This window comes from Pongo pygmaeus, chromosome 20 (genome assembly GCF_028885625.2).
Source record: "Pongo pygmaeus isolate AG05252 chromosome 20, NHGRI_mPonPyg2-v2.0_pri, whole genome shotgun sequence".
NCBI lineage: Eukaryota > Metazoa > Chordata > Mammalia > Primates > Hominidae > Pongo > Pongo pygmaeus.
In genome coordinates this window covers 960562-985131 of record NC_072393.2, presented here as the reverse complement: position 1 = coordinate 985131, position 24570 = coordinate 960562, and the positions used below count along the sequence as shown (strand labels likewise).

At 62.7% G+C, this 24570-nt stretch overlaps 2 protein-coding genes across 6 annotated transcripts in view; one reads left to right on the top strand and one right to left on the bottom strand.

Annotated features, from left to right (window-relative positions):
• The window catches only part of CBARP (CACN subunit beta associated regulatory protein), an 11394-nt gene extending 8057 nt beyond the window's left edge, over window positions 1-3337 (top strand). The window contains exons 9-10 of the mRNA XM_054465309.2: window positions 366-540; window positions 1498-3337. Coding sequence (XP_054321284.2) covers window positions 366-540; window positions 1498-2461 — 1139 coding nt within the window. The 3' untranslated portion in view covers window positions 2462-3337. The remainder of the gene's footprint in view (window positions 1-365; window positions 541-1497) is intronic.
• On the bottom strand, window positions 3195-24570 carry STK11 (serine/threonine kinase 11). Of its 5 annotated transcripts, XM_054465316.2 has the most exons (10): window positions 24281-24570; window positions 13071-13154; window positions 12158-12247; window positions 11078-11210; window positions 10866-11002; window positions 10244-10371; window positions 9580-9637; window positions 8395-8582; window positions 4962-5166; window positions 3195-4031 (listed from the first exon to the last, which is right to left on the bottom strand). In XM_054465316.2, exons 1-10 carry the CDS (start codon window positions 24568-24570, stop codon window positions 3821-3823), a joined length of 1524 nt encoding a protein of 507 aa, XP_054321291.1. In that variant the 3' UTR covers window positions 3195-3820. The 5 variants fall into 5 exon arrangements, with proteins under 5 accessions (XP_054321291.1, XP_054321293.1, XP_054321292.1 ...); XM_054465318.2 differs by having other exon boundaries at window positions 3195-5171; XM_054465319.2 differs by lacking the exons at window positions 3195-4031; window positions 4962-5166 and adding an exon at window positions 7709-7946.

Here is a 24570-nt window from a genome sequence, read left to right as displayed (position 1 = left end):
TGGGGGAGCACAGGCGTTCTGTGTGTGTATGGGGGGCACAGGCGTTCTGTGTGTGTATGGGGGGGCACAGGCGTTCTGTGTGTCTATGGGGGGGCACAGGCGTTCTGTGTGTGTATGGGGGGCACAGGCGTTCTGTGTGTGTATGGGGGGGCACAGGCGTTCTGTGTGTGTATGGGGGGGCACAGGCGTTCTGTGTGTGTATGGGGGGGCACAGGCGTTCTGTGTGTGTATGGGGGAGCACAGGCGTTCTCTGTGTGTATGGGGGAGCACAGGTGTTGTGTGTGTGGTGGGGAGCACAGGCATTGTGTGTGTGGAGGGTGTGGAGGCACATGCCGGCTGACGCTGAGGGCACATCCCCTGCGCAGGTTCCCCCAAGCGGCACCACTTCCAGCGGCAGCGGGCAGCCAGCGAGAGCACGGAGCAGGAGGAGGGGGGCGCCCCCCAGGAGGACTTCATCCAGTACATCGCCCGGGCCGGCGACGCCGTGGCTTTCCCGCGCCCCCGCCCCTTTCTGGCCAGCCCGCCCCCTGCTCTCGGCAGGTATTTTTCAGTAGATGGAGGTGCTAGGGGTGGACCTGTGGGCCCTTGCCCCGCTTCGCCCCCCCCTAGGCGGCCCAGGGAGCGCTCTCCAGGCCCCGTGGACACGCGCTCGCCCGCCTCCAGCGGCAAGGCCCCTCCCAGAGGCGGACTCACTGGGGCCACCTCTCCAGCATGGACCAGAGGAGGGAAGCAGGGAGAGACTGGGTAAGGGTAGGGGGGTGGGTGGGGAGGGGCCCCCCCGAGGATGGCGCTGGTACTGCTGCTTGCTGGTGGAGTCCGAGGCCTGAAGGGTTCTGCTGTGGTCCCAGACCCTCTCCCACCCCCGCACTGCCCTTGCTCCTGAAGGCTGGGCAGACTCTTCTCAGAAGCTGCTGTGACCACTCCGACCAGCAGCACCCCTCCCCCAACCCAAGGGCAACTTTCCTGAAGCCCAGGGCCCACGTCGGTGGGATGGGAATGGGGCGTGGGGCTGGGGCAGAGCAGGGTTCCTGGGGCAGCCCTGGTCTGGTGGGTGACCCTCACGTCTGTGCACTGTCCTCCTGCTGGTTATCCAGCATGGGTGGGCAGAGAGCCCTAGCCTGGAGCAGGGGCTGAGCTGCACTCAACCGCGTCCAGTCTGTCCCCTGCGGCTCCCATGTTCACTGGGAGGCTGGGAAAACGTGACTCCCGGGGAGAAGCATGTTGACTTTTCCTGGGGGCTTCCAAGGGAGGGGGCCCCGCCGTCTGCACTCCAGCATGGAGGTACCCTGCTTGAGAAGCAGGCTCCACAGCTCAGGGTCAATGCAAGACCCATCCCCTGCAAAACACACTGGCCCATTTTAAAGCTCTCACCTTCCAAGGCCTGCCCGAGTCCCAAGTCCCACCCGCGCCCACCCTCCCTGATCCAGAGGCGGGATGGCCGGCCGGGTAGGGGGCGCGGGGCTCGGCGGGGCTCTGACGGCGCGGCCTGGCTTGCAGGCTAGAGGCGGCCGAGGCAGCGGGAGGAGCGAGCCCCGATTCCCCCCCGGAGCGCGGCGCGGGCGGCGCGGGGCCTGAGCAGCAGCAGCCGCCACTGGAGCCGGACGCCGAGCGGGACGCGGGCCCCGAGCAGGCCCAGACCAGCTACCGCGACCTGTGGAGCCTGCGCGCCTCGCTCGAGCTGCATGCGGCCGCCTCGGACCACAGCAGCAGCGGCAACGACCGCGACTCGGTGCGCAGTGGCGACAGCTCGGGCTCAGGCTCCGGGGGCGCGGCGCCCGCCTTCCCGCCGCCCTCCCCGCCCGCGCCGCGGCCCAAGGACGGCGAGGCGCGCCGGCTGCTACAGATGGACAGCGGCTACGCCAGCATCGAGGGCCGCGGCGCCGGCGACGACACCGAACCACCTGCCGCGCCCGCCCGGCCCCGCAGCCCGCGCGCCTGGCCCCGCCGCCCGCGCCGCGACTACAGCATCGACGAGAAGACGGACGCGCTGTTCCACGAGTTCCTGCGCCACGACCCGCACTTCGACGACACGCCGGCTGCGGCGCGACACCGCGCCCGCGCGCACCCGCACGCCCGCAAGCAGTGGCAGCGTGGCCGGCAGCACAGCGACCCCGGCGCCCGCGCGGCCCCGGCCCTGGCCGGAACCCCGGCGCCGCCTGCCGGCGCGGCCCGACCCGCGCGTGCCCCCTTGCGGCGCGGCGACAGCGTGGACGGCCCGCCCGACGGCCGCGCCCTGGGCGGCGCCGGCGACGACCCCGCCATCCCCGTCATCGAGGAGGAGCCGGGCGGCGGGGGGTGCCCCGGCTCGGGCCTGTGCGTCGTACCCCCCGAGCCGATGCTGGACAAGCTGGCGGCCGGCCTCGACGAGAGACTCTTTCCGCCGCGCCTCGCCGAGCCCGTCGTGGCGACTCCCGCGTTGGTCGCCGCCGCCCCCACGTCCCCCGACCACAGCCCGGCCTAAGTCCCGCGTCCTGGGCCCATCTCTCTGGCAGCTTCTCCGGCGCCGCGCGGGGCCTCGGCAGCGGGAGAGACGCGGGGGCGCGACGCCCCGACGCGAATGCGCGGGGACCGCGGGCCCTTCGCGCACGCGCGGGGCGACGCAGGCGCGCGCGCCGCTTCAGGGCGCACGCGCAGAGCCCCGGCCGCTCTCGGACCGCCGAAGTGCGCACAGCTCTCTCCGGTGCTTGTGGGGTGCTGGGCGTCGTGAGGCGCGGGCCGCGGAGACCCCGGCTTGGGCGGGAAGGAAGGGGCGTGAACGGCTCTCAGCTTCGGGCTCCTGAGGACAACGACCACTCGCCCTCAGTCCCGGACGGCGCGGCCGCTTAGACACTCGCAGGACCCGCCACCCGAGGGACGCGCAACCCACCGGGTCCGGTGGAGCCGCCGCGTGCCGGGCGCGTGCGCGAGCTCGCCCGGGCTGGGGCCGCGGGGCGCTAATAGTCGCAGACGAGTTCGCCGCCCTGGGCCGGGAGGCAGCTCAACGCCGTGACTGCCGGTCTCCGAGACCGTTTACCTCACTGCGGCGTGTGCTGGCGGCAGCCCGCGCCGCCTCTGAGCAATAACCGCGCCGCCACCGCTGCTGCCGCCGGCCCTCCCGCGCCCCGAGTCCCCACTGCCCTCCGCATGTGAACGGCGCCCGCCGCGCTGCCGCCCCATCCATGTTGAGACGCGAACAAAACCCAGACGGCCAGGTCCAAGCTTCCCAAGCTTTATTTATTGCCAAATTTGGGCGGCCTCGCCCGCACGGCACCCTCCAAGTCCCCGCCGCGTCTGCACCATCCCGCGATGGCGTTTCTCGTGTTTTTCTTTTCTGGATGATATAAATATTGACTGCACACTCCAGCTTGCTCCGGGTTTTCTCTGGGGTCCCAAGGGCGCAGTGGCCTTGGGGGAAGAGGTGAGGGTCCTGCCCTCCGGCCGGGCCGCCAAAGCGGGGTGACCCGAGAGCGCAAAGGCGGCTGCGACGTGAGACCGACCCCACAGCCCCCTGCCACCCAGCAGCTCCCAAACACCCCTCACAGCCACAGCTCAAATCCACCTTTTATTTTTTCTTAAAAAAAAAAAAAAAAAGGAAAATGGAACCAACCAAACAAAAAACCAAAGCGGCCGCGCGGCTTCCAGGTGGTGCTGCATGCATGGCGGGGTCAGGAGCCTGGTCTCCACACCCGCCAGCTGGTCTGCGGCGGGGCCGCCGGACGGCGCTGGGCGCCCTGCGGAGCACGAGGCCACGGGCGGGGCCAGTAGTCTCCACATAAAGTGCATCGAGGCCGCCTCCCTCCTCCCACGCCCGCCCGAGAAGGCTCCGCCCGGGGCTGCAAAGTCAACAAGCCGCGTGCACTGCCGGGCGGCCGAGGGGAGGGCTGCGCCCGGTCCCTGCTGTCCCCCTGCCCGGCCCTGCAGGGTGCTCCGGAGGTCCTGGGGCGTGGTCGGCACAGAAGCATGGCGGCCACCTCTCCGGGAGGGCGGGCGGGACCGGCAGGAAGACTGAGGAGGGCCTAGCGCGGGCACCTGGCGGGGCTCCTGGACACGGGCTGCAGGGTGCAAGGAGGACGGAAGAGGTCAGCCTGGGCACCGGTTCTCCGCCTCCCGCGGGCCCCTGGGAGGATGGAGAAGCTGAGGTGCAGTCATGGGCCTACCGGACTCCTGGGGGGCAGCAGGGAAGGCCAGGAACGCCACCCTTGAGTCACTCCGGGGGTACATTAAGTGTGGCCTTTTGCAGTGGGGCCTGGCGGGCTCTGATGCTGGTGGATGGGCTGTGGGCACCCATTTGGGGGACAGACATGTAACTCAGGCGGTGGCCCACAAAACCTGGGAGAGGAACTGTGGCAAGGCAAGGGCTTCTGCCTCGGGCCCCCATCCACCCCGCATCCTCGGCAGGTGACAAGGGTCTCTGACACCTCTGGGGCTCCGTCTCCGACCTGGGGCTGCGGCTGGGGCTGGGAGAGGAGGCAGGCGCACAGGGAGAGACAGGGCAGCGTCTGGCGCGACTCAACCTCAACCATACTTGGCAGCTGCCTCAGAGCCTGGGGCACCCCGGCAGGGCCATGGAGGCTGCGGCCCCTCCCCACCACCCACCACCCACTGGTGCTCAAAACCCTCTGGGCTGAGCCCAGCATAAGCCTTTCCTGGGAGCAGTCCGGGCATGGGGAGGGGGCGCCAGGCCCAGGGCAGGGTCCGTGGAATGCACCCACTCTGAGAGGTGGCTGTGAGGATGGCACGCCCCCCAAGAGCCCCGCCACACGTAGGCCTCCGTGATCAGCACGCCGGCCAGACACCAGGCCCTGAGACAGCACCCTCAATGGGGATTGCTAAGTGGCCAAGCCACCCAAAGGCCACATGGCAACTACACGCAGCCATGTGACAGTCACCATGACTGGCGCAGGCTATGCTCACGGCTGGCTGTAGCATCCATGTTGTCCCCACATGCCCCCCCCCCCCCCCCGGGCCCCGCCTCGCCCCACCTGCAGGCGGCCACCCTCACTGCTGCTTGCAGGCCGACAGCCGGCGGATCTTGCTGCTGGCGGAGCAGGCCTTGCGGGCAGGGTTGGGGGCCCGGCCCTCCGCCTTGGATTTGGTGCTCAGCTGCGCCGCCTCTGTGCCGTTCATACACACGGCCTTGGGGAGGCCCCGGCTCTGTCCATTCTGACTGGCCTCCTCTTCTGGGACCTGTCCTGGGAGGGAAACGGCAAGTGTGGCCTGAGCTGAGGGGCGCACCCCCAGAGCCGCAGGGACCTGGCTGGCCCCCACCACAGGGAGGCACTTACAGCTGCCGCCCAGGCCATGCCCACCCCTGGGTCAGGCCCAGGTGTCTCCAGCCTGAAATGCTGCCCCCCAGCAGCTCTGGGAGGCACCCCCCGGGGCTGAGCCTCCCACAGATGGCCTGGGCAGGAGTGTCCCCTCCACCCCGTCTGTTGCACCTGCCATGACCCCAGGTGGGACCCCACCCAGGTACTGACTGCAGGGACCTCCTGAGTAGGAGGCAAGCTGACAGGGCAGGACCTTCCCGTGCTCCCCTGGGGCACCCTGGCCCATGGTTGGTTCTAGAGGCACAGGAGCCGCCACATGCTCACCTGTGAGGACACAGGAGGGTCAGGCTCAGGCCAGGCACGCGAAATGCCAGCACAGAACCATGCGGGGAGCAGAGCTCAGCCTGCCAGGGCCCCCAGCTGCCCCCAGTCCCTGCCAGCCACCAACCATCACCAGCACCCTGGTGAAACCCACAGGCCTGGGGCTGCCCACCCTGCCCAGGTGGACGCTGTCCTCACAATGGCAGGGAGAAGTGCAGGAAGCTGCCCACGTACTGTCCCTGCCAGGAACCATGGTGGTCGGCGAGGACTCCGCGAACACACTGGCTGCCGAGCCATCCCCGAGGCCCCTCCCGGGCGAAGTCAGTGGGAGGCTGCCCCGGGCTGCCCCAGAGCTCAAGTGCCCAGTGCAGAGCCCCAGCTCCGAGAAGGGACCAGTGGCTGACTCAGCAGCTTCCAGAACTTGCCACACACCCGTCCCATGTGCACAGGAAGTCACTGGCTTTAAAAAAGCACCTTGGGCCGGGTGCGGTGGCTCACGCCTGTAATCCCAGCACTTTGGGAGGCCGAGGTGGGCAGATCACGAGGTTAGGAGTTTGAGACCAGCCTGACCAACATGGTGAAACCCCGTCTCTACCAAAAATACAAAAATTAGCCGGGCGTGCTGGCACGCACCTGTAATCCCAGCTACTCAGGAGGCTGAGGCAGAATTGCTTGAATCCGGGAGGTGGAGGTTGCAGTGAGCCGAGATCGCACCACGGCACTCCAGCCTGGGCGACAGAGCAAGACTCTGTCTCCAAAAAAAAAAAAGATTAAAAAAAACCTTGGTGAGGAGGCACCAACTGCACCCATAGGTCTGAGCTTGTGCCCAGCCCGTCTCTGGTAGGGCAGGCTCTGTGGACAAGGTGCCCCAGCTCTGCATCAGTGGGCACAGCCACCACTGGGCCCTTGTCCCACCCCACACTCCTGTCTGCACTGGTGCCCAGGATCTAGCCCAAGCCCCTTCCCTGGGCTCTGGGTGTTGGCAGCAGGACCCCCATCCTGGGTAGGGACAGGTGGGGCCAAAGCGGAGGCACACAGGGGCTGATGCAGCAGCCCTGGCCAAGTGTGGAGGACGGCCTGACCCAAGGGCGCCGGGCTGTCCTGCCCCGATGCAAGGGGGCTCTGCAGGTCAGGGATGGGGCTCACGCTGAAGCCTCAAGTTGAGCTTGTCCCCAGCATCTGAGCAGTGGGAGGGGCGTCCACCTGAGTACCCAGTACTGAGTACTGAGGCCTCAGCCATGCGGAGTGGTCCGGCGGCCCTTCCCCCTGCTGGGTACTCCTCACCACCCACAGTGGGCTCAGCAGGGTCATGAAAAAGGTGGCCCAGCCCCTGCCCTCCTCCCAGGCACCTCACCCCAGGGCAGCCCAGGTCTCACACAGGCCTGAGGGTCCCCAGGAGGGAAGCCAGTGCCAGGTCCTGGCTCAGGGATCCTGGCATGCAGGGGCGGCCGTGGGGGTCAGCGTGTGGTCCACGTCCCAGTAGGGACTCTGGCGACCTGCCTGGGCTGGCCCTGCCCTAATTGGCCCTCCTGCCTGGGATTTGCCTGGCTGCCCGTCTCAGGGCACCAGGGCTCTGAAAGGCAGAAGACCCTGGGCCTGGGGTCAAATTGCAGCCAGGCCCCAAGGATGGGTGCCATAAGGGGCCCCCACCTCCCAGCACACTCCGTTGACCAGGGTGCCCAGCAGTACCTCCCATCCCAACAGACCAGACGCGACGGCCACAGTGCTGCAAATGCAAGAGCCCAGGAGTCGAGACCCTGTGACCCTGGGGGCCCCACACATGCTGTATCCTCCTGGGGGCCCCCCCAGACACTGTACCCCCTGGGGACCCCCATACACTGTGCTCTCTCAGGGGCACCCACACTGTACCCTCCTGGGGACCAGCTACTGGGCTGAGCCTAGGGATTTGATGAGGGACCCGGGAGTGCTGAGGGACCTAATGGAGGGCTCTCTGCAGGGCCCCCACTATTCTGGGACCCTCGGGCCTGGGGGTGGACTCTGTACACTGGGTCCTCACATCCCAACCTGCCTGGCATACCCCCCTTCTCAGGCCGGCCCCTGCCCACCACTTCCCGCTGAAATAGTAAAACAGAAAGTCCCCTCAGGCTCCAACCCAAGCGCAGCAAGCATCCACCTGCAGATACACTGCAAAACTCTTTATGACACGGCCCAGCCCTGGGCCGAACACAGCCAAGCTGGGAGCATGGCGGGGAGGGGCTGGCTGCCAATGTGGGCCGCCCCTACGCTAAGGCCCTGAGCTCCTCCTCAGGCACTACTGCGGCGCCGGCCGCGAGGCTTCCTCTCCTGAAAGGTCTGAGCCCTCGCTCTTCTGCAAGCCGCGCTCCGCTCTAAGCCCTGCCTCAGACGCCTCCTCGCCACCTAGGGAAGAAGGGCGGCCGGCATCAGGGCCAGCGGGAAGGCCTCAGGGATGACGGGAGGGAGGGCCACTGGACCCTCTCTCATGCCGGCTGTCTGAGGGGCCACCCTGCACCCTGACTCTCACCTACCCTCCCCCGACCCTGGGGCTCCCCCACTCAGGCCAAGGCTGGTGGGCGGTGCCTGGCTGGGCAGCACCCGGAGAGACGCCTGAGGAACCCTCCTGGCCAGGCAGGCCTGGGCTGGTGCCCCCGCTGACCCCACGCCTTTTAGCCGTGTCCCAGCGGCCCACAGGGCGGAGGCAGCCTGCAGGTGGGCTGGAGGCTTTGGGGACGTGGGATTGGCCACCAGAGGGCAGAAGCTGTCCTCGTTGCAGACAGGCGGCACCCTGCTCCCGTGGCACATCCCAGCCGAGTCAGCAGAGCCGGGCAGGGGCCCCCGCCGGACTCACCGGGCACCGTGAAGTCCTGAGTGTAGATGATGTCATCCTCGATGTCGAAGAGGTCCTCGTCCTCGTCCGCGCCGTGCAGGTCCTCCAAGTACGGCACCACAGTCATGCTGCGCCACCGGTCCTTGGTGTCTGGGCTTGGTGGGATGGGCACTGGTGCCTCAGCTGGAGGATGTTTCTTCCTGAACCAGCTGCAAACGCCCAGAAGCAGTGGTGCCCGTCAGGCTGGCACCAGGGCGGTCCAGTTGCCCGACCCGGCTCCTCCATGCCCAGGGTACCTGCCACACACTCAGGAGCTGGGACCAGGCCGCGCAAGGGATGGCTGTGACCACAGAAGCTCAGCTATGCCCTCCAGGAGCAAGCAGGCTGCCAGGATCTCAGTCTGTAGCCCTGACCTCACTCCAAGCCTGACAGATGTCCCCTCCACCCTGAGGCCTGACCCCCCTGGGCCAGCCTCACTGTCTCCCAGGTGGCAGCCAGCAGCCAGCACTCAGCACCCACCAGATGGACGTCAGCAAAGGCCAGAAGGGGGTCTGGGGGGGCCATGAGCACACCCCAGCCCAGGAGGCTATCGGGGGGCAGCCCCAGTCCCCGCCAGGCTCCCAGCTGCCCCGAGCTGTGCAGAGACCCCCAAGGCACAATCAGCACCAGCGCCTCAGGGGTCCGGACACTCCCACTCCCAGAGCCGGTCTCAGTGGGGCTCCGGCAGAGGGCTCAGGGGCCTCCAGGGGCTGGTGTGGAGGAGCAGAGCCCACGAGGTGAGGGAGGCGGCACTGTGGGGCCTGCTGACCCCACCCGCCGCTCCGTCTTCCCTGTCATGGAGCTGGGGGCCCTGGGCTGGATCCCAGCCACACCCTGCTGCTGGGAGCCCCAGGAGGAGGGAAAAAAAGAGAGGCTCTCGCCAGTGTTCGGGACCAGCTGTGCCCTTCCCGGCACGTCTCCATGCCGAGGGCAGGGACGGACGCACGTCCTCACTCACACTCCAGTTCGGACACGGCCTGGGTCTGGCCAGTAACAGGGCAGTGCCCAGAGACCCCACTCAGGCCCTGAGAACTGCGGGTGCTGCACGGGGTCTGGCCCCAGCCCAGCCTGGCACCACCATGCCCTGCTCTGGCGCCCACTCAACTGGCTGCCCACATGGCCGGCCTCCCTGCAGCCTCGGCCCCACGGCCCCCAGGGGCCGCTCACCTGTGCTGCCGGATCTGCCGGATGGAGAACCTCTTGGCCGGCTCATACTCAAGCATCCCTGAGGAGAAGCCGGTGAGGAGCCAGTCAGGTGGGCACAGGCCTGAGACCCCCGCCAACCGTCCCCGCCTGCCCAGCCTCTGTTGTCAGGCCCTGGGTGATACCTGGATGCTCCTAAGGGGTGGCCCCGCGCACAGGCGGTCTCCCTGACAGAGGCCACTCCACGGGACATGCCGGGGACAGCCTGTGCGCGGCTGGCAGGGAGACAGGGCTGGGCTGGACGGCCAGGGCGGTTCCATTCTCCCAAGGCCACTGGGCAGATGGACAGACGGCCAGTGCCACCTGCTGCCATGCGTAGGAAGTGCAGCAGGACAAGCCTGACAGACCCTGCAAGCCAGGGAGCCCCCGAGGGCGGGGCTGGGGGAGGCGCAGGGCAGCACTGCCCTCTGGGGTGGGAGTTCAGAGGGTGAACGGGGCCCAGAAGCAGGGTGGAGCTGAGGGACCCGGCAAACCAGGCCCTGCGGGGAGGCCGGCCTCTCCACTCAGTCCTCTCAATGCCTGCTGGGATCTCGGGGCCAATAGCCCCCCACCTGACACCCCCAACCCTACATTTCTGCACAAAAGCCCCGCCTCCCTGGGGCTGCAGGCAGAGGGACGAGGCTCCCACCTTTCAGCAGGTCAGAGAGCGGGGGGCCACAGTCGCCCGGGATGGCGTAGCTCCCCTTCCCGATGTTCTCAAACAACTTGTAGATGTTGTCCCCTTCGAAGGGGTACAGACCCGTGGTGATGTTGTAGCTTCATTTCGAGGGGAAGGAAGAAAGCCGTGGTCAGTCAAGGTGGTTGACGCCCTAGGAGCCCCAGCTCTGCCCCAGGGACGGAGCTTTCGCGTGGCTGCTGGACCACAGGCCCTGTGGACTCAAGGACACCTCTGTCTTCACCACCTCCCACTAGTGGAGGCTACGGGGCAGGAGGGGAGTGTCCTCTGGACCCACCCGGGGAAGGGGCCTGGAGCTGCTGTCACCCGCCCGGCTTCCCTGTGGGGCTCTGGGAGGAGGATCGGCTGTGCCACTCTGTGAAGATCCCTGGTGGGCCAGGCTGCACTTCACACGGGTGAACCACTGTCTGCCATGTGAGTTACATTTCCATAAAGTAAGCACCCCCAGCGGCTGTGGCCAGAGAGGGTCTGGGCTGGTGGCCACGCCCTGCGCCCACAGGCCAGCAACTGCCCAAGACGCAGAGGCCCCTCGGAGTGTGCGTGTGGCGAGTGCCGGGGGGGCCGGGGCACTTACAGGGTGACCCCAGCCGACCAGATGTCCACCTTGAAGCCGGAGAAGGTGTCCAGGCCGTTGGCAATCTCGGGCGGCTGGAAAGCCGGGGAGCCCTGGCTGGTCCGGCAGGTGTCATCCACCGCGAACGGGTGCAGTGCCTGTGGCGGTGCCGTGCAGCCCTCAGGGAGTGCCCGGGAGGGGGCGCCCCAGGGCCCCCCCTAGCACGTGCCTACCTCGGCCACGCCCAGGTCCGAGATTTTGAGGGTGCCCCCGGTGGTGAGCAGCAGGTTCCCGGGCTTGATGTCCTTGTGCACAATGCCCTGGCTGTGCAGGTACTCCAGGCCGTCAATCAGCTGACAGAAGTACCTGCGGGCAGCACACACCTGTCTTGGGGCCGAGGCCTCCCTGCCCCTCACAGGGGTCCCCTTTGCAGCTGCCTGGGAGCCTCCCAAACACCACAGGCCCAGCTTGGAAGTCACAGAGGTCCAGGCACACAGGATAGAGGAAAGGCTGGGTCCAGCAGGGAGCCACACCTGCACCTGCAGTGACCACCCTCGTCCGGCCGAGCCACGTGTGGTAGGGCCCCGGATGTCCACAGGTCTCATTTTCCTGTGGGCCACAGGCCGGCTGCACCCCAAAGTCTTGCTGGAACAGCAGGCCCCTCCCTGCCCCTGCGGTCCTGCAGCAGCAAGGGGCCCTGACTCTGAGGCCACCAGACCTGCATCCAGGAGATCCGGTTAGGGCAGGCGGCTGCCAGCGACGGGCTGGAAGCAGGCTGCTGGCCTCAGGCAGCAGGCCCAGCAAAGATGGAGGCGGGAGGTTGGCAGCAGCCCTGCCTGTGGATGCCACACATGGGGAACCCCAAAACTGTTTTTAAAAACTTGGGCCTTCACAGGGCCGGGCGTGGTGGCTCATGCCTGTAATCCCAGCACTTTGGGAGGCCAAGGCGGGCGGATCACGAGGTCAGGAGTTCGAGACCATCCTGGCTAACACAGTGAAACCCCGTCTCTACTAAAAATACAAAAAATTAGCCGGGCTTGGTGGCACCTGTAGTCCCAGCTACTCGGGAGGCTGAGGCAGGAGAATGGCGTGAACCCGGGAGGCGGAGCTTGCAGTGAGCCGAGATCGCACCATTGCACTCCAGCCTGGGAGACAGAGTGAGACTCCATCTCGAAAAAAGAACAAAAAAACAAAAAAACTTGGGCCTTCATGTCAATGAACATCAGGACAAGCAGTGTGGCCACACGGAAAGGAGCCTGCCCTGCCTGGCCCCCGGCCCCCGCCCCACCCTGGCCCCTGCCGTGCGCACGCACCCGTGGGCCTGGCACACCGGGAAACGCTTCTCCGGCACGCTGTCCAGCATTTCCTGCATGCCGCACACGCAGTACTCCATCACCATATACGTGGGGCGCTAAGGACACACAGCTCAGGGGGCAGCCCCACTCACAGGCCCGGGGAGCACAGGGGCCAGAGAAGGGACTCCGGAGGGACCCTCTGCACCCACCCTGCCCCTTCTTGGGACCAGGGCCCGCCGTGCCCTCAGCCACCCCTCTGAAAAGGCCCAGGGGCCCCAGCGTCCCAGGAGGAAGGAGCCTACGGGGAAGTGGAGGACAGGGCTGATTCTTGGGGCAGCGTTCCTGCTGGGCTCACGTCCCCCACCCTGCCCATGGGTGGGGGATGGTGCCTCCTGGACGCCCCCGCCAGCAGGCTCGGGTCCATGCAGGACGGGCCCAGGGCCCCTGACCGCGTGGTTCAGGGAACACAGCCCCAGCCTCAGGACCCCTTCTGGCTCTTGCTCTGGGCACAGCACCTCAGGAAGCAAAGTCCCCGTAGGGAGGCTGTGCCCGTAAGACCCATGGAGGTGTCCACAGATGACACGAGGACACGCCCAGCCACGACCAAAATGGCCCACAACGCTCAGCCTGCATGGCCTGTCTCAGGCAGACCCTGGCCACACCCCTGGTTAGCCTGGGAGGAGACTATGAGAAAAAAGGGTCTTGACACCCCACGGGCCCAAGACACAGGGGCCGGGGCTCAGGGCCCCTTTCAGCAAGCTGCTCAGCCACTGCCACAATGGCTGACTTCCGGAGAACCAGGGAAGGCCACGGCCCTCGTGTGCCAGTCTCCTTCAAGGAGACGGGAAGGGGAGCAGGCCTCGGGGCAGGCGGACCCAGGGCCCCAGCCCCTCCCACGGAGGCCCCACAGCCCCAACACCAGAAAGGATATATTTTCTGCTTCTCTTCGTTGTATAATACATCCACCAGCTGGATGACATTTTTGTGCCGTAACCTCCTCAGTAGTTGAATCTCCCTGGGACAGAGAGGACAGGGGTGTATCAGCCGACCCGACGTTAGGATGATGGCCTGGATCCCTGGAGTCGGCCTCCCCATCTCCCCGTGGAAGTGGCGTACCTCCTCCCTTCCCTAGAGAGAAGCTGTGAGTTCACAGTGCTGGGGAAGGGCCCTGCAGGGGCCACACGTCCAGGCTCAGGGCAGTAGGGGGTGGGAGCACAGCGCCCTCCAGTCTGTCATCGGCCGGCGAGGGCTTTGGAGGACACAGTTAAGACACTCTTTTTTTTTTTTTTTCTGAGACGGAGTCTTGCTCTGTCGCCAGGCTGGAGCACAGGGGCCCGATCTCAGCTCACTGCAACCTCTGCCTCCCGGGTTCAAATGATTTCCCTGCCTCAGCCTCCTGAGTAGCTGGGACTACAGGCACGTGTCACCACAGCCAGCTAATTTTTTGTATTTTAGTAGAGACAGGGTTTCACCATGTTGGCCAGGATGGTCTCGATCTCCTGACCTTGTGATCCGCCCGCCTCGGCCTCCCAAAGGACACTCTTAATTGAGCTTTGTAACTCAGTAACAGTTTTGCTTCCTAGAAACCAGACTATTGCAATGGTAGCACAGATGGAGCCCAGACCGTGGCAGGAACCAGGGTGAGTTGGAGCCCTGGTGATGGCTCCGTCACACTGTACAGTCCCCCGCTGCCAAGGGCTCCCAACTCTGAGGGTCCCACTCCTTGGAGGGTGGGCGGCAGGTGAGCTGGAAGGATGGCCCATAGGAAGGGGCACACGGAGAAGGAGACGCCACAGGAAGAGACATTGTGGGGTCCTGCCACACCCACCCGCCTGTCACTGCCCCCTCTGCAGCTGCCGCCCAGTTGGCCACGCCCACCTGCCTGTCACAAGGGTCGGGCCCAACAGGCCAGAGAGCACGGCCCCCTCCGCAGGCCAGAGAGCACGGCCCCCTCTGCAGCTGCCGCCCTGTCGCACACACTTCATTTCTTCCAGCACTATAGGAGGCCGAGGCGGGTGGATCACCTGAGCTCAGGAGTTCGAGACCAGCCTGAGCAACATGGCGAAACCCTGTCTCTACTAAAAGTACCAAAATTAGCCAGGCGTGGAGGTACGTGCCTGAAGGGGGAGGATCACTTGAGCCTGTAGTTACCTGTGATCGTGCTACTGCACTCCAGCCTGGACAACAGAATAAGACCCTGTCTCATAAAAGAAAAAATAAAGCAAAACAAAAACAAAAATGACGAGGAGCAAGGCCCTCACACCCAGTGGGTGGGCATGGAGGCGTCTGCAGCTTCTCCGAAGGTCTGTTACCCTGTGAGCCAGCAGCTCCACTCCCAGGTACACACCCTGAGGAACAGTACACGCCATGCAGAAACAGAGCACAAGATGCTCACAGCAGCAGGAAGCACAGCAGCCGAGATGTGGAACCACCCAGGGGCCCTTCCACAGACGAGGATCAGCACAGCCCATCCACGCACTCAACGCGACTCAGCCACAAAAACCAGTGAGGCTCTGACTCCTGCCACAGCCTAGATGCACCTTGAGGATGTCACACTGAGACACTAAAGGACACACAGTGTGTGATGCCCTTTCTTTTTTTTTCTTTTTTTTTTTTGAGACAGGGTTTCCCTGTCGCCCAGCCTGGAGTGCACCTCCCAGGCTCAAGCGATCCTCCCGTCTCAGCCCCGCAAGTAGCTGGGACTACAGACGTGTGCTACCACGCCCAGCTAATTTTTGTATTTTAGTAGAGACAGTTTCACCGTGCTGCCCAGGCTCGTCTCGTTCGAACTACTAGGCTCAAGTCATCTGCCCACCTCGGCCTCAGAAAGTGCTGGGATGACAGGATCCCATTTCTTGTTTCCTTTTCTTTCTTTTTTTTTTTTTTTGAGACGGAGTCTCACTCTGTCGCCAGGCCAGAGTGCAATGGCATGATCTCAGCTCACCGCAACCTCCGCCTCCCGGGTTCAAGCGATTTCTCCTGACTCAGCCCCTGAGTTGCTGGAACTACAGGTGCCCGCAACCACGCCCAGCTAATTTTTGTATTTTTAGTAGAGATGCGGTTTCACCATGTTGGCCAGGGTGGTCTGGATCTCTTGCTCTCGTGAGCCACCGCGCCCAGCCGACAGGATCCCATTTCTATGCAATATCCAGGACAAGCCAATCCAGAGCCAGGAAGTGGATTCAGAGTGGCCAGGAGCTGGTAGAGGGGATGGAGAGTAACACAATGGGAATGGGGCTTGCTTTTGGGGTGACAGAACGTTCTGGAATTAGAAGTAGTGGTTGCATAGCCGTGTGAATGTACTTAATACCACTGAATTGTACACTGTGAACGAGCGAGTTGTATAGTATGCAAATTCCATCTCCATAGTTTTTTTTTTTTTTTTTTTCTTAACAGGAAGCCCAAGCATGGAGCATAAAAAACAGCTGGGGGGCTGGGCGCGGTGACACACACCTGTAATCCCAACACTTTGGGAGGCCGAGGCGGGAGGATCACCTGAGGTCAGGAGTTCGAAACCAGCCTGGCCAACATGGTGAAACCTTGTCTCTACTAAAAATACAAAAATTAGCCAGGCATGGTGATGGGCGCCTGTAATCCCAGCTACTCAGGAGGCTGAGGCAGGAGAATCACTTGAACCTGGGAGGCGGAGGTTGCAGTGAGCCAAGATTGCACGACTGCACTTCAGTCTGGGCAACAGAGCAAGACTCCATCTCAAAAAAAAAAAAAAAAAACCAAACTTGGGGTGTCCCATCACCCAGCCTTCCCCACCCCCAGCTCAGGGCTGCCTCTTGCAGGAAGCCTTGGCTCACCTTTCCCTCCCAGTGCATCAGTCCCAAGGCTCACTGCTCACTGCCCTCAGGGCAATCTCAGAACGCCAAGGCCTGGGCTCTGCCAGGGCTTGTGCTGGGGCTGGGCCTGGACAAGGGGCCGCCAGCTTGGGGAGGGGCTAGGAGAGCAGGATGAAGGGAAAGGAAGGTGGGTGATGGGGACAGGGCACAGAGGGACACAGTCCCCCAGAAGAGGAGCCAGTGAGCAACTGGTTCCGGCCCCTGGCTGTGCCTGGTGCCCTGCCAGGCTGCCCAGCCCTGAGAAGCGTCCCCCACTTCCACTGGTCACCGCGGGCCTGGTCTGCTCGCTGGGAAGCCCTGTGTTTCCGTTCTCTCTGGGCTATGTGGTGGTGGCACCAATTCCCAGCAGGGACCGGCAGCGTTATTTATAGAGCTGGCCGGGGCCTGTGTCCACAGCCTGGCAGGCGCCCAGGGCATTGAGGAGGACGCTGAGGGCGAGGCTGGGCTCAACAAAGGCCCCGGGCCCAGCGCCTTCCTGCCTGCCAGGCTGCTCAGGAGAGCTCGGGGTGGGCCCGAGAGGCCTGGCTCAGCCCCAGATCCCCTTGTTCCCCAGGGCTCTGTGTGCCCCTAACCTCCCCCACTGATGAGGGTCACAGGCCATTCCTGGGAGGCAAGACTTGCCTTCTATTCAGAGGAGATGCGGTTGGGGGGCGGAGCAGGGAAGGTGCTGTTTTCAGACAGCAGAGGCCAGATGCTCGGACGCACAGGCCCCAAGATCCTGATGCTCCACCACGAGGCGAAAGCACCCCCTGCCTCGGCAGGAGTCGGCTACCGGCAGGAAAGGTGGCCCAGGACACTGTTCCAGCCTCCTCAGTGGGGCTGAGGGAGCCACGGGCCCTCAGGTCCAGCACCGCTCTGGCCCACCTCCTGCTGCCTGTGCAGGGACCACCCCACACCCACCCAGGCTCCAGCACAGTCCTAACCCTGAGGAGGGGCAGCGAGGCCAGGGTTTCAACCTGCATGCAGCCTCAGAGCCTCGTGGGGGCCACTCGGGAGGCTGCATGGCCCTAAAAGCAAATGAGGATGGAGGACTCCCTCCCAGAAACCTCCCTGCGCCGGCCACCACCTGCCGACAGCACGTCTCCCCCACAAGCCCTCATTCTACAGATGGGGAAACGGGCACAGGAGGAATCCGCCCTCACCGAAGGTGCCCTGCCCTGCCTCCACCTCAACGGGGACACTTCACAGCAGCAGGACGCACAGCAGCTGAAATGTGGAAGAGCCTAGGCACTCCTGAGCAGGTCGGCATAGACCAAGGGACACTGGGTTGTCTGTTTAATTAAAAGGGACCAAGGCATTCTGCGCAGGCATGTGCGTCCCCCGATTTATGCCAGGGGAGGAGTGGGGGTGGGGCCGCCCCCCGCCTGGTAGCAGTCACCTCTGGGATGCTGGGGGCACATCAGCTTCTCTAGATTGCCAGGCTTCCTCTGGCGTCTCCAGCCAGAAAAAGAGCAGAAGAGGAGGCCCAGAGAAACCTAAGAGCTTGGCGAGGAACAGGAAGAGCCTCCAGGAGGGGGAAGCCCGGCTCTTGGGGCATCGCCAGCCGCTCCGAGGTGCCACGTTAGGGGCCTACTGGGCTTGCCCAGGCAGTGTGGACTGTTTAGCTGACTTGTTGATTAGCAGGACAGGAAATAGGAAGGAGAGTCATAAACGCCACTCAAGCTCACAGAGAGGTGCGGGTAGGAGCCTCCATCTGCCTAGAAACAGATCATACAGGGAAGAGATGGGCCCGGCCCTCGCCCCGGCCTCCGACGGCTCAGAGCAGGACTGGGAGGCACATGGAGACCCAGGAACTCCCAGCTCCAGACCCGCGTGCCCTGGTCCCTGAATCCCTCCTGATGCGGCTGAAACAAGGCCCTCGAGGATTCTAGAGGGACGCTGGCTGAGCGCAAGTGCACCAAAGCAGCCACAATTCACAGGCAGAGGCAGGAGCAGCCCAAGTGTCCAGCCACAGATGAGCAGTCAAACGCAGCATGGCCCTCCACACACTGGAATGTGACACAGCCGTGACCCAGGCCACGGCGTGGATGCCCCTTGAGGACAGCACACTCCGTGAGACAAGCCGGACACAAAAGGCCACGCGGTGTGTGACGCCACTCATGTGAAATGCTCAGGACAGGCCAATCCAGAGGCAGGAAGGGAATGCATGGGTGCCGGGACTGGGGAGGGAATGGGGAGTGATGGCTGACAGAGACGGGGTTTCCTTCTGGGGTAACAAGAATGTTCTGGAAGCTGATAGAGGTGACAGTTGCGCAACTCTGTCAATGTACTATATGCCACTGAATTACACACTTTAAAAAGGTGAACTTTGCCGGGTGCGGTGGCTCACGCCTGTAACCCCAGCACTTTGGGAGGCCGAGGCGGGTGGATCACGAGGTCAGGAGATTGAGACCATCCTGGCTAACACGGTGAAACCCCGTCTCTACTAAAAATACAAAAAAATTAGCCGGGCATGGTGGCAGGTGCCTGTAGTCCCAGCTACTCGGGAGGCTGAGGCAGGAGAATGGCGTGAACCCAGGAGGCGGAGCTTGCAGTGAGCCGAGATCGCGCCACTGCACTCCAGCCTGGGCGACAGAGCAAGACTCCATCTCAAAAAAAAAAAAAAAAAAAAAAAAGTGAACTTTAGGCCCAGTACTATGGCTTACACCTGTAATCCCAGCACTTTGGGAGGCCAGGGAGGATTACTTAAGGTCAGGGGTTCAAGACCAGCCTGGGCAACACAGCAAGACCTTGTCTCTATAAAATAAAAAATAAAAAGGTGAGCCGGGCGCGGTGACTCGTCCCTATAATCCCAGTACTTTGGGAGGCCGAGGCGGGTGGATCACAAGGTCAGGAGCTCGAGACCATACTGGCTAACACGGTGAAACCCTGTTTCTACTAAAAATACAAAAACAAAATTAGCCAGGCGTGGTGGCAGGCACCTGTAGTTCCAGCTTACTCGGGAGGCTGAGGCAGAGCTTGCAGTGAGCCAAGATCGTGCCACAGCACTCCAGCCTGCGGGACAGAGCGAGAGTCCGTCTCAAAAATAAATAAATAAGTAAATAAATAAATAAATAAAAGTGAACGTGGCTAAACAGTGGCTCATGCCTGTAATCCCAGCACTCTGGGGGAGGCCCAGGCAGGCGGATAGCTTGAGTCTAGGAGTTTGAGACCAGCCTGGACAACATGGCGAAACCCCATCTCTACAAAAAACTAGCCGGGTGTGGTGGCGCACATCTGCAGTCCCAGATACCTTGGGGGCAGGAGGGTCACCTGAGCCCAGAGCTATGATTGCGCCACTGCACTCCAGCCTCGGCGATACAGTGAGAGCCTATCTCAAAAAAAAAAAAAAAAAAAAAAAAGCTGTTAAGAAAATTGAGTCCAATTTGAGCAACACGGTGGCGTTTGTGGGACATACAGGCCGTCCAGCCGCCTCACTGATTCCTCGACAGCTACAGCAGCGCCCCAGATCCTGGGCGAGGAACCAACATTCCAGGCCTGCCCCAGCTGGCTGGGCACCGGAAGCCCACTGTGTGCACAGCCCAGAACCCCCAGTGGACCCATCACCCCGCTGTTCTGCGGCTGCCCAGCCCCTGAGCTCCCGTTGGGTCTCAGAGCTGTCCCTCCCGCTGCCCAGAGAGGGGCACAAACAGAGGCCTCGAAGACACCCAGGCCTCACATGGCTGGCGCAGGGGCCTGAGCAGATGCTGGAACCCCATAAAGGCCGCCTGTGATGTAAAGACCTACAAAGTCCAGGACTGACTCCCAACTCGCGAAAATCCTCTTTACCATAGGTCCAAGCATCTGCCAATCATCGCCGCAACCACGCACACTGAGTGCCGCCGGCCTCCCACCTCCTGGCTGGACACCGCGGGGGCGGTGCGGATGGGAGAGCCACAGCCCGGATCTGGGCCCGTTTCCTATGGCAGCGGTGATTTTCACATTTCCAAACAGGTAGAAAGAAAACACACGACAGCACAGTGTTTTGCAACAGGTGGAAGTGACAGGAAAGGGGAGGGCCGTGGGACGCCGCCAGGCTGTGCGCTCACGGCAGCCCTGGGTGCCTCTGCGGAGGCTCCACAAGGCGGGCACACTCCCTGCCTTCGAGCCCACTCTCACTGGAGTGGAAAGGGGGAGGGAGGCATGGCGGCCTTCTGCCTGCACCCCCACAGAACCCCACTGTGGGCTCCGCAGCAGCAGCCAGCCCTGCTGTCCCCCAAGAAGCAGGGGGAGCCGGGCTGGGTGCTGGCGACCCCTTCCAGCCCTTCTCTGCTCCACCCTAGGAACCCACTGCCTATCAGAAACAGCCTATGGCACTGATTTATTTTATTTTATTTTAATTAATTGTTTTTTTGAGACAGAGTTTCGCTCTTCTCTCCTAGGCTTGCCCAGCCTGGAGTGCAATGATGCGATCTCGGCTCACCGCAACCTCCGCTTCCCAGGTTCAAGCCATTCTCCTGCCTCAGCTTCCCAAGTAGCTGGGACTAGAGGTGCCCACCACCACGCCTGGCTAATTTTTGTATTAGTAGAGATGGAGTTTCGCCATATTGGCCAGGCTGGTCTTGAACTCCTGACCTCAGATGAGGTAGCTGGGATTATTGGCATGTGCCACCACATCTGGCTAATTTTTCTATTTTTAGTAGAGACAGGGTTTCACCATGTTGGCCAGGTTGGTCTCGAACTTCTGACCTTGTGATCCACCCGCCTTGGCCTCCCAAAGTGTTGGGATTACAGGCGTGAGCCACTATGCCCGCCCCGGCCCTTTTTTTTTTTTTTTTTTTGAGACGGAGTTTCACTCTTGGTACCCAGGTTGGAGTGCAATGGCATGATCTTGGCTCACCGCAACCTCTGCTTCCCAGGTTCAAGTGATTCTCCTGCCTCAGCCTCCAGAGTAGCTGGGATTACAGGCGTGCACCACCACACTCAGCTAATTTTGTATTTTTAGTAGGGACAGGGTTTCACCATGTTGGTCAGGCTAACTCCCGACCTCAGGTGATCCATCCGCCTTGACCTCCCAAAGTGCTGGGATTACAGGCGTGAGCCAACATGCCCAGCCCTCTTTTTAACTCATTGATGCTTTCTGGAACTTTCCCATTTCTAATAAGATTATACTTTTTGCCAGTGAGAGCGGGACAAGGCACGGACTCCAGGGCTGCCTTTCTGGGAAGGAAGGGAAGGGACGGGACTCATGCCGGCTCCATCTGCCCCAACCCACCCCCCTTGGTGATCGCCCACACTTTCCACACCAATTAGAGGACCGGACGCCTGAGGCTTGTCTGGAAGGTTCCAGACACTCGCTGCGAGACACAATCTGAGTGGAGTGTATTAAGCTTCCCACACACAAAGGAGGCTTTTTCCCTGCAGCGCTGGCAGCAAGGCTGGCCAAGGCCTTGGGCCCCAGGGCTGGGCAGTGGACACCCCTTCTCCTTGACAGCACTCTGCACGTGGCAGCCTCCAGTCAGGACGCACCAGCTCCCAGAGTAGGGGGACCCCCTGGCAGCACCCAGGGGGCTGGAGGAAGTGCAGTGGCTCCTGAATCACAGCTGCAAGCGGGGCAGCTCCTGATGGCAGATGGTGACCAGGAAGGGACAGGGCTCACCCTTCATCCCAGGGGGCCCCGCAAGGGCAAAGCCATTACACACTCAGGGCCAGGATGAAATTGGACGCTGAACACTAGTGAGGGTCCATCACTCACTTCAAGGCAGTGGGGTCAAGCTGTGGGTAGCTGCGACGCACAGTCCAGTCCAGGTCCTGCCAACCCCTCTGCCTCCCTGCCTCCGTGTTCCCTACTGTTCTCCCAGGCACTGGGCCAGACTAGGTTCCTGCAACCCTCTGGCCTGTCTCCACCAAGACCTTCAGGCTCCGCCCTACCGTTCAGGTGCTCACCTGAGCTCCCAGGACCTCCTCCACTGACTGTTCAGGAAAGCAGGGGGCTCACACTCACAGTCGGGCTTCTTCCCCCCAGCGTCTCTCTTCCCATTGACCCTGCATATACATTTGTCAAAACTCAAGCCAGATTTATTTATTTTTGAGAGAGAGTCTCGCTCTGTCGCCCAGGCTGGAGCGCAATGGTGCGATCTCAGGTCACTGCAAGCTCCGCCTCCCAGGTTCCAGCAATGTTCTGCCTCAGCCTCCTGAGTAGCTGGGACTACAGGCACGCGCCACCACACAGGGCTAACTTTTGTATTTTTAGTAGAGACGGGGTTTCACCATGTTGGCCAGGCTGGTCTCGAACTCCTGACCTCAGGTGATCCACCCACCTCAGCCTCGAAAGTGCTGGGATTACAGGCATGAGCCACCGCGTCCGGCCCCTAAGCGTGGGTTTCTGACTGCTGGGAGAGAGACTGTCACTGGCCCCTTTAGAGGGCACCTGCTACCCCAGCACAGGCTCTGCCCAGCCCCTGACCAACCCATCTCACAGAGACCAGGCACGGGCAACTGCTCCACTGACCCAAGGCACTGGCCACGCCTTCTACCCGTGTCAAGACTGGGCACTGAGACATCAGAAAGGCCTCGTGGAAACACGCCCTTCCCAGCTGCTCCCATTTAACCCTGACTGCTCCAGCTCCAGAGTACAAACTTCAGAGCCTGTGTCCCTGGTTTCCGCTTGTCACAGCCCGCATGCTGATTAAGAAGTGTGTTGGCCAGGCACGGTGGCTCACGCCTTTAATCCCAGCACTTTGGGAGGCTGAGGCGGGTGGATCACGAGGTCAGAAGTTCAAGACCAACCTGGCCAAGATGGTGAAACCCTGTCTCTACTAAAAAAAAATATATATATATATATATTAGCAGGGCGCGATGGCAGGCAACTGTAATCCCAGCTACTCGGGAGGCTGAGGCAGGAGAATCACATGAACCAGGGGGTGGAGATTGCAGGAAGCCAAGATCACTCCACTGCACTCCAGCCTGACCAGCAAGAGTGAAACTCCGTCTCAAAAAAAAAAAAGGCCACGCGCGGTGACTCACGCCTGCCTGTAGTACGAGCACTTTGGGAGGCCGAGGCGGGCGGATCACGAGGTCAGGAGATCGAGACCATCCTGGCTAACACGGTGAAACCCTGTCCTACTGAAAAATACAAAAAATTAGCCGGGCGTGGTGGCGGGTGCCTGTAGTTCCAGCTACTGGGGAGGCTGAGGCAGGAGAATGGCATGAACCCGGCAGGCGGAGCTTGCAGTCAGCAGAGATCGTACCACTGCACTCCAGCCTGGGCGACAGAGCCAGACTCCGTATAGAAAAAAAAAAAAAAAAAAAGTACGTGAGCCCCAGGGCCCCTGAGCAGGAGAGAGGTGAGAGCAGACACGGCAGCAGCCACTCCCCGGACCTCCTTCCAAGGTCATGGTGCCCTGCCCAGGATGTCCCTGCCAGTCCCTCGAGGCCTAGCCTAGTAGATAAGGTCCTTTCTTGGAAACAGGAGGCAAAGTTTTGAAAGTTAAGAGGGTTGGGAGAGGATTGGGAGAGGAGCAGGGCCTGGGCAGGGCCCGCCAGGCGGCGACAGGTGCAGCGTGTCTGGTTGCAATAAGGCAGGGACACCCCCCCGCCACCCCCACCAGCTGGGAGAGGCTCAGGCCGGCCCGTGCTGCCCTGGGTAGGAGCTTCTCCCGCGCACAGATGCAGAGGCGTCCGGGATGCCCAGCGGCAGCCCCGTGCTTGAAGAAGTCAGTTGGAAAAGTAAGGTCTTCCGGATGCAATTCGGGAGGGAGGCACAGTCCCCCTCGGGCAGGGCTGCCAGCGCCGGGGGCCAGGGATGCTTCCAGCGTCACATCCCTGGCAAATGAGGAAAGACTACGTTTCCCTCCTGCTGACTGATAAGCCGGTGCAAACAGTTATTTTTGGCAGCCCAGGGTTCCCCTCTGACAGGATAAACAAATCACATTTCGCCTGGCCCCGGTAACAGCCACACACTGCGCAGAAAACCTGCTGGCGGCCGCACACAAACTCTCGGGGCCCAAACAAACACAGGCTGATTCCACTGGGCGCCTCTGCTCCTTGGACAGCTGGGGGAGCCAAGGGGCTAGTCTTAGGGGATTGGGGGCCGCTCCCTTCTCAGGAGGGTTTCGCTACCAGAGCATTTTAACTGGAGTCCAAGAGCCCATGCAAACGCACGCCCCGCTGCGACAACTGGCCTTGCCTGAGTGAAAGTCCGTAACGCAGGCCCCCAACCACGCTCTCCCTGGCACGGAGGACACAGGCGCCGGACGGGTCCAGTTCAGGGTGTTAAGAGGAAGTAAGGGAGGGAGGAGAGAAGGAAGGAAGACAGAACCATCCGCACAGTGACTGGCCCGGCCCGGCCCCGACCCCAGCAAGCCGTACTTACTTCTTCACGTTGGCCTCCCCGTTGGGGATCCTTCGCAACTTCTTCTTCTTGAGGATCTTGACGGCCCTCCTGCACAGCGTCTCCGAGTCCAGCACCTCCTTCACCTTGCCGTAAGAGCCTTCCCCCAGCAGGTCCCCCATCAGGTACTTGCCGATGAGCTTGGCCCGCTTGCGGCGCGGCTGGTAGATGACCTCGGTGGAGTCGATGCGGTGGATGAACGTGTCCATACCCACCGACATCAGCTCGCCCTCCGTGAACATGCCCAGCTGCTGCGGGTCCACCACCTCCAT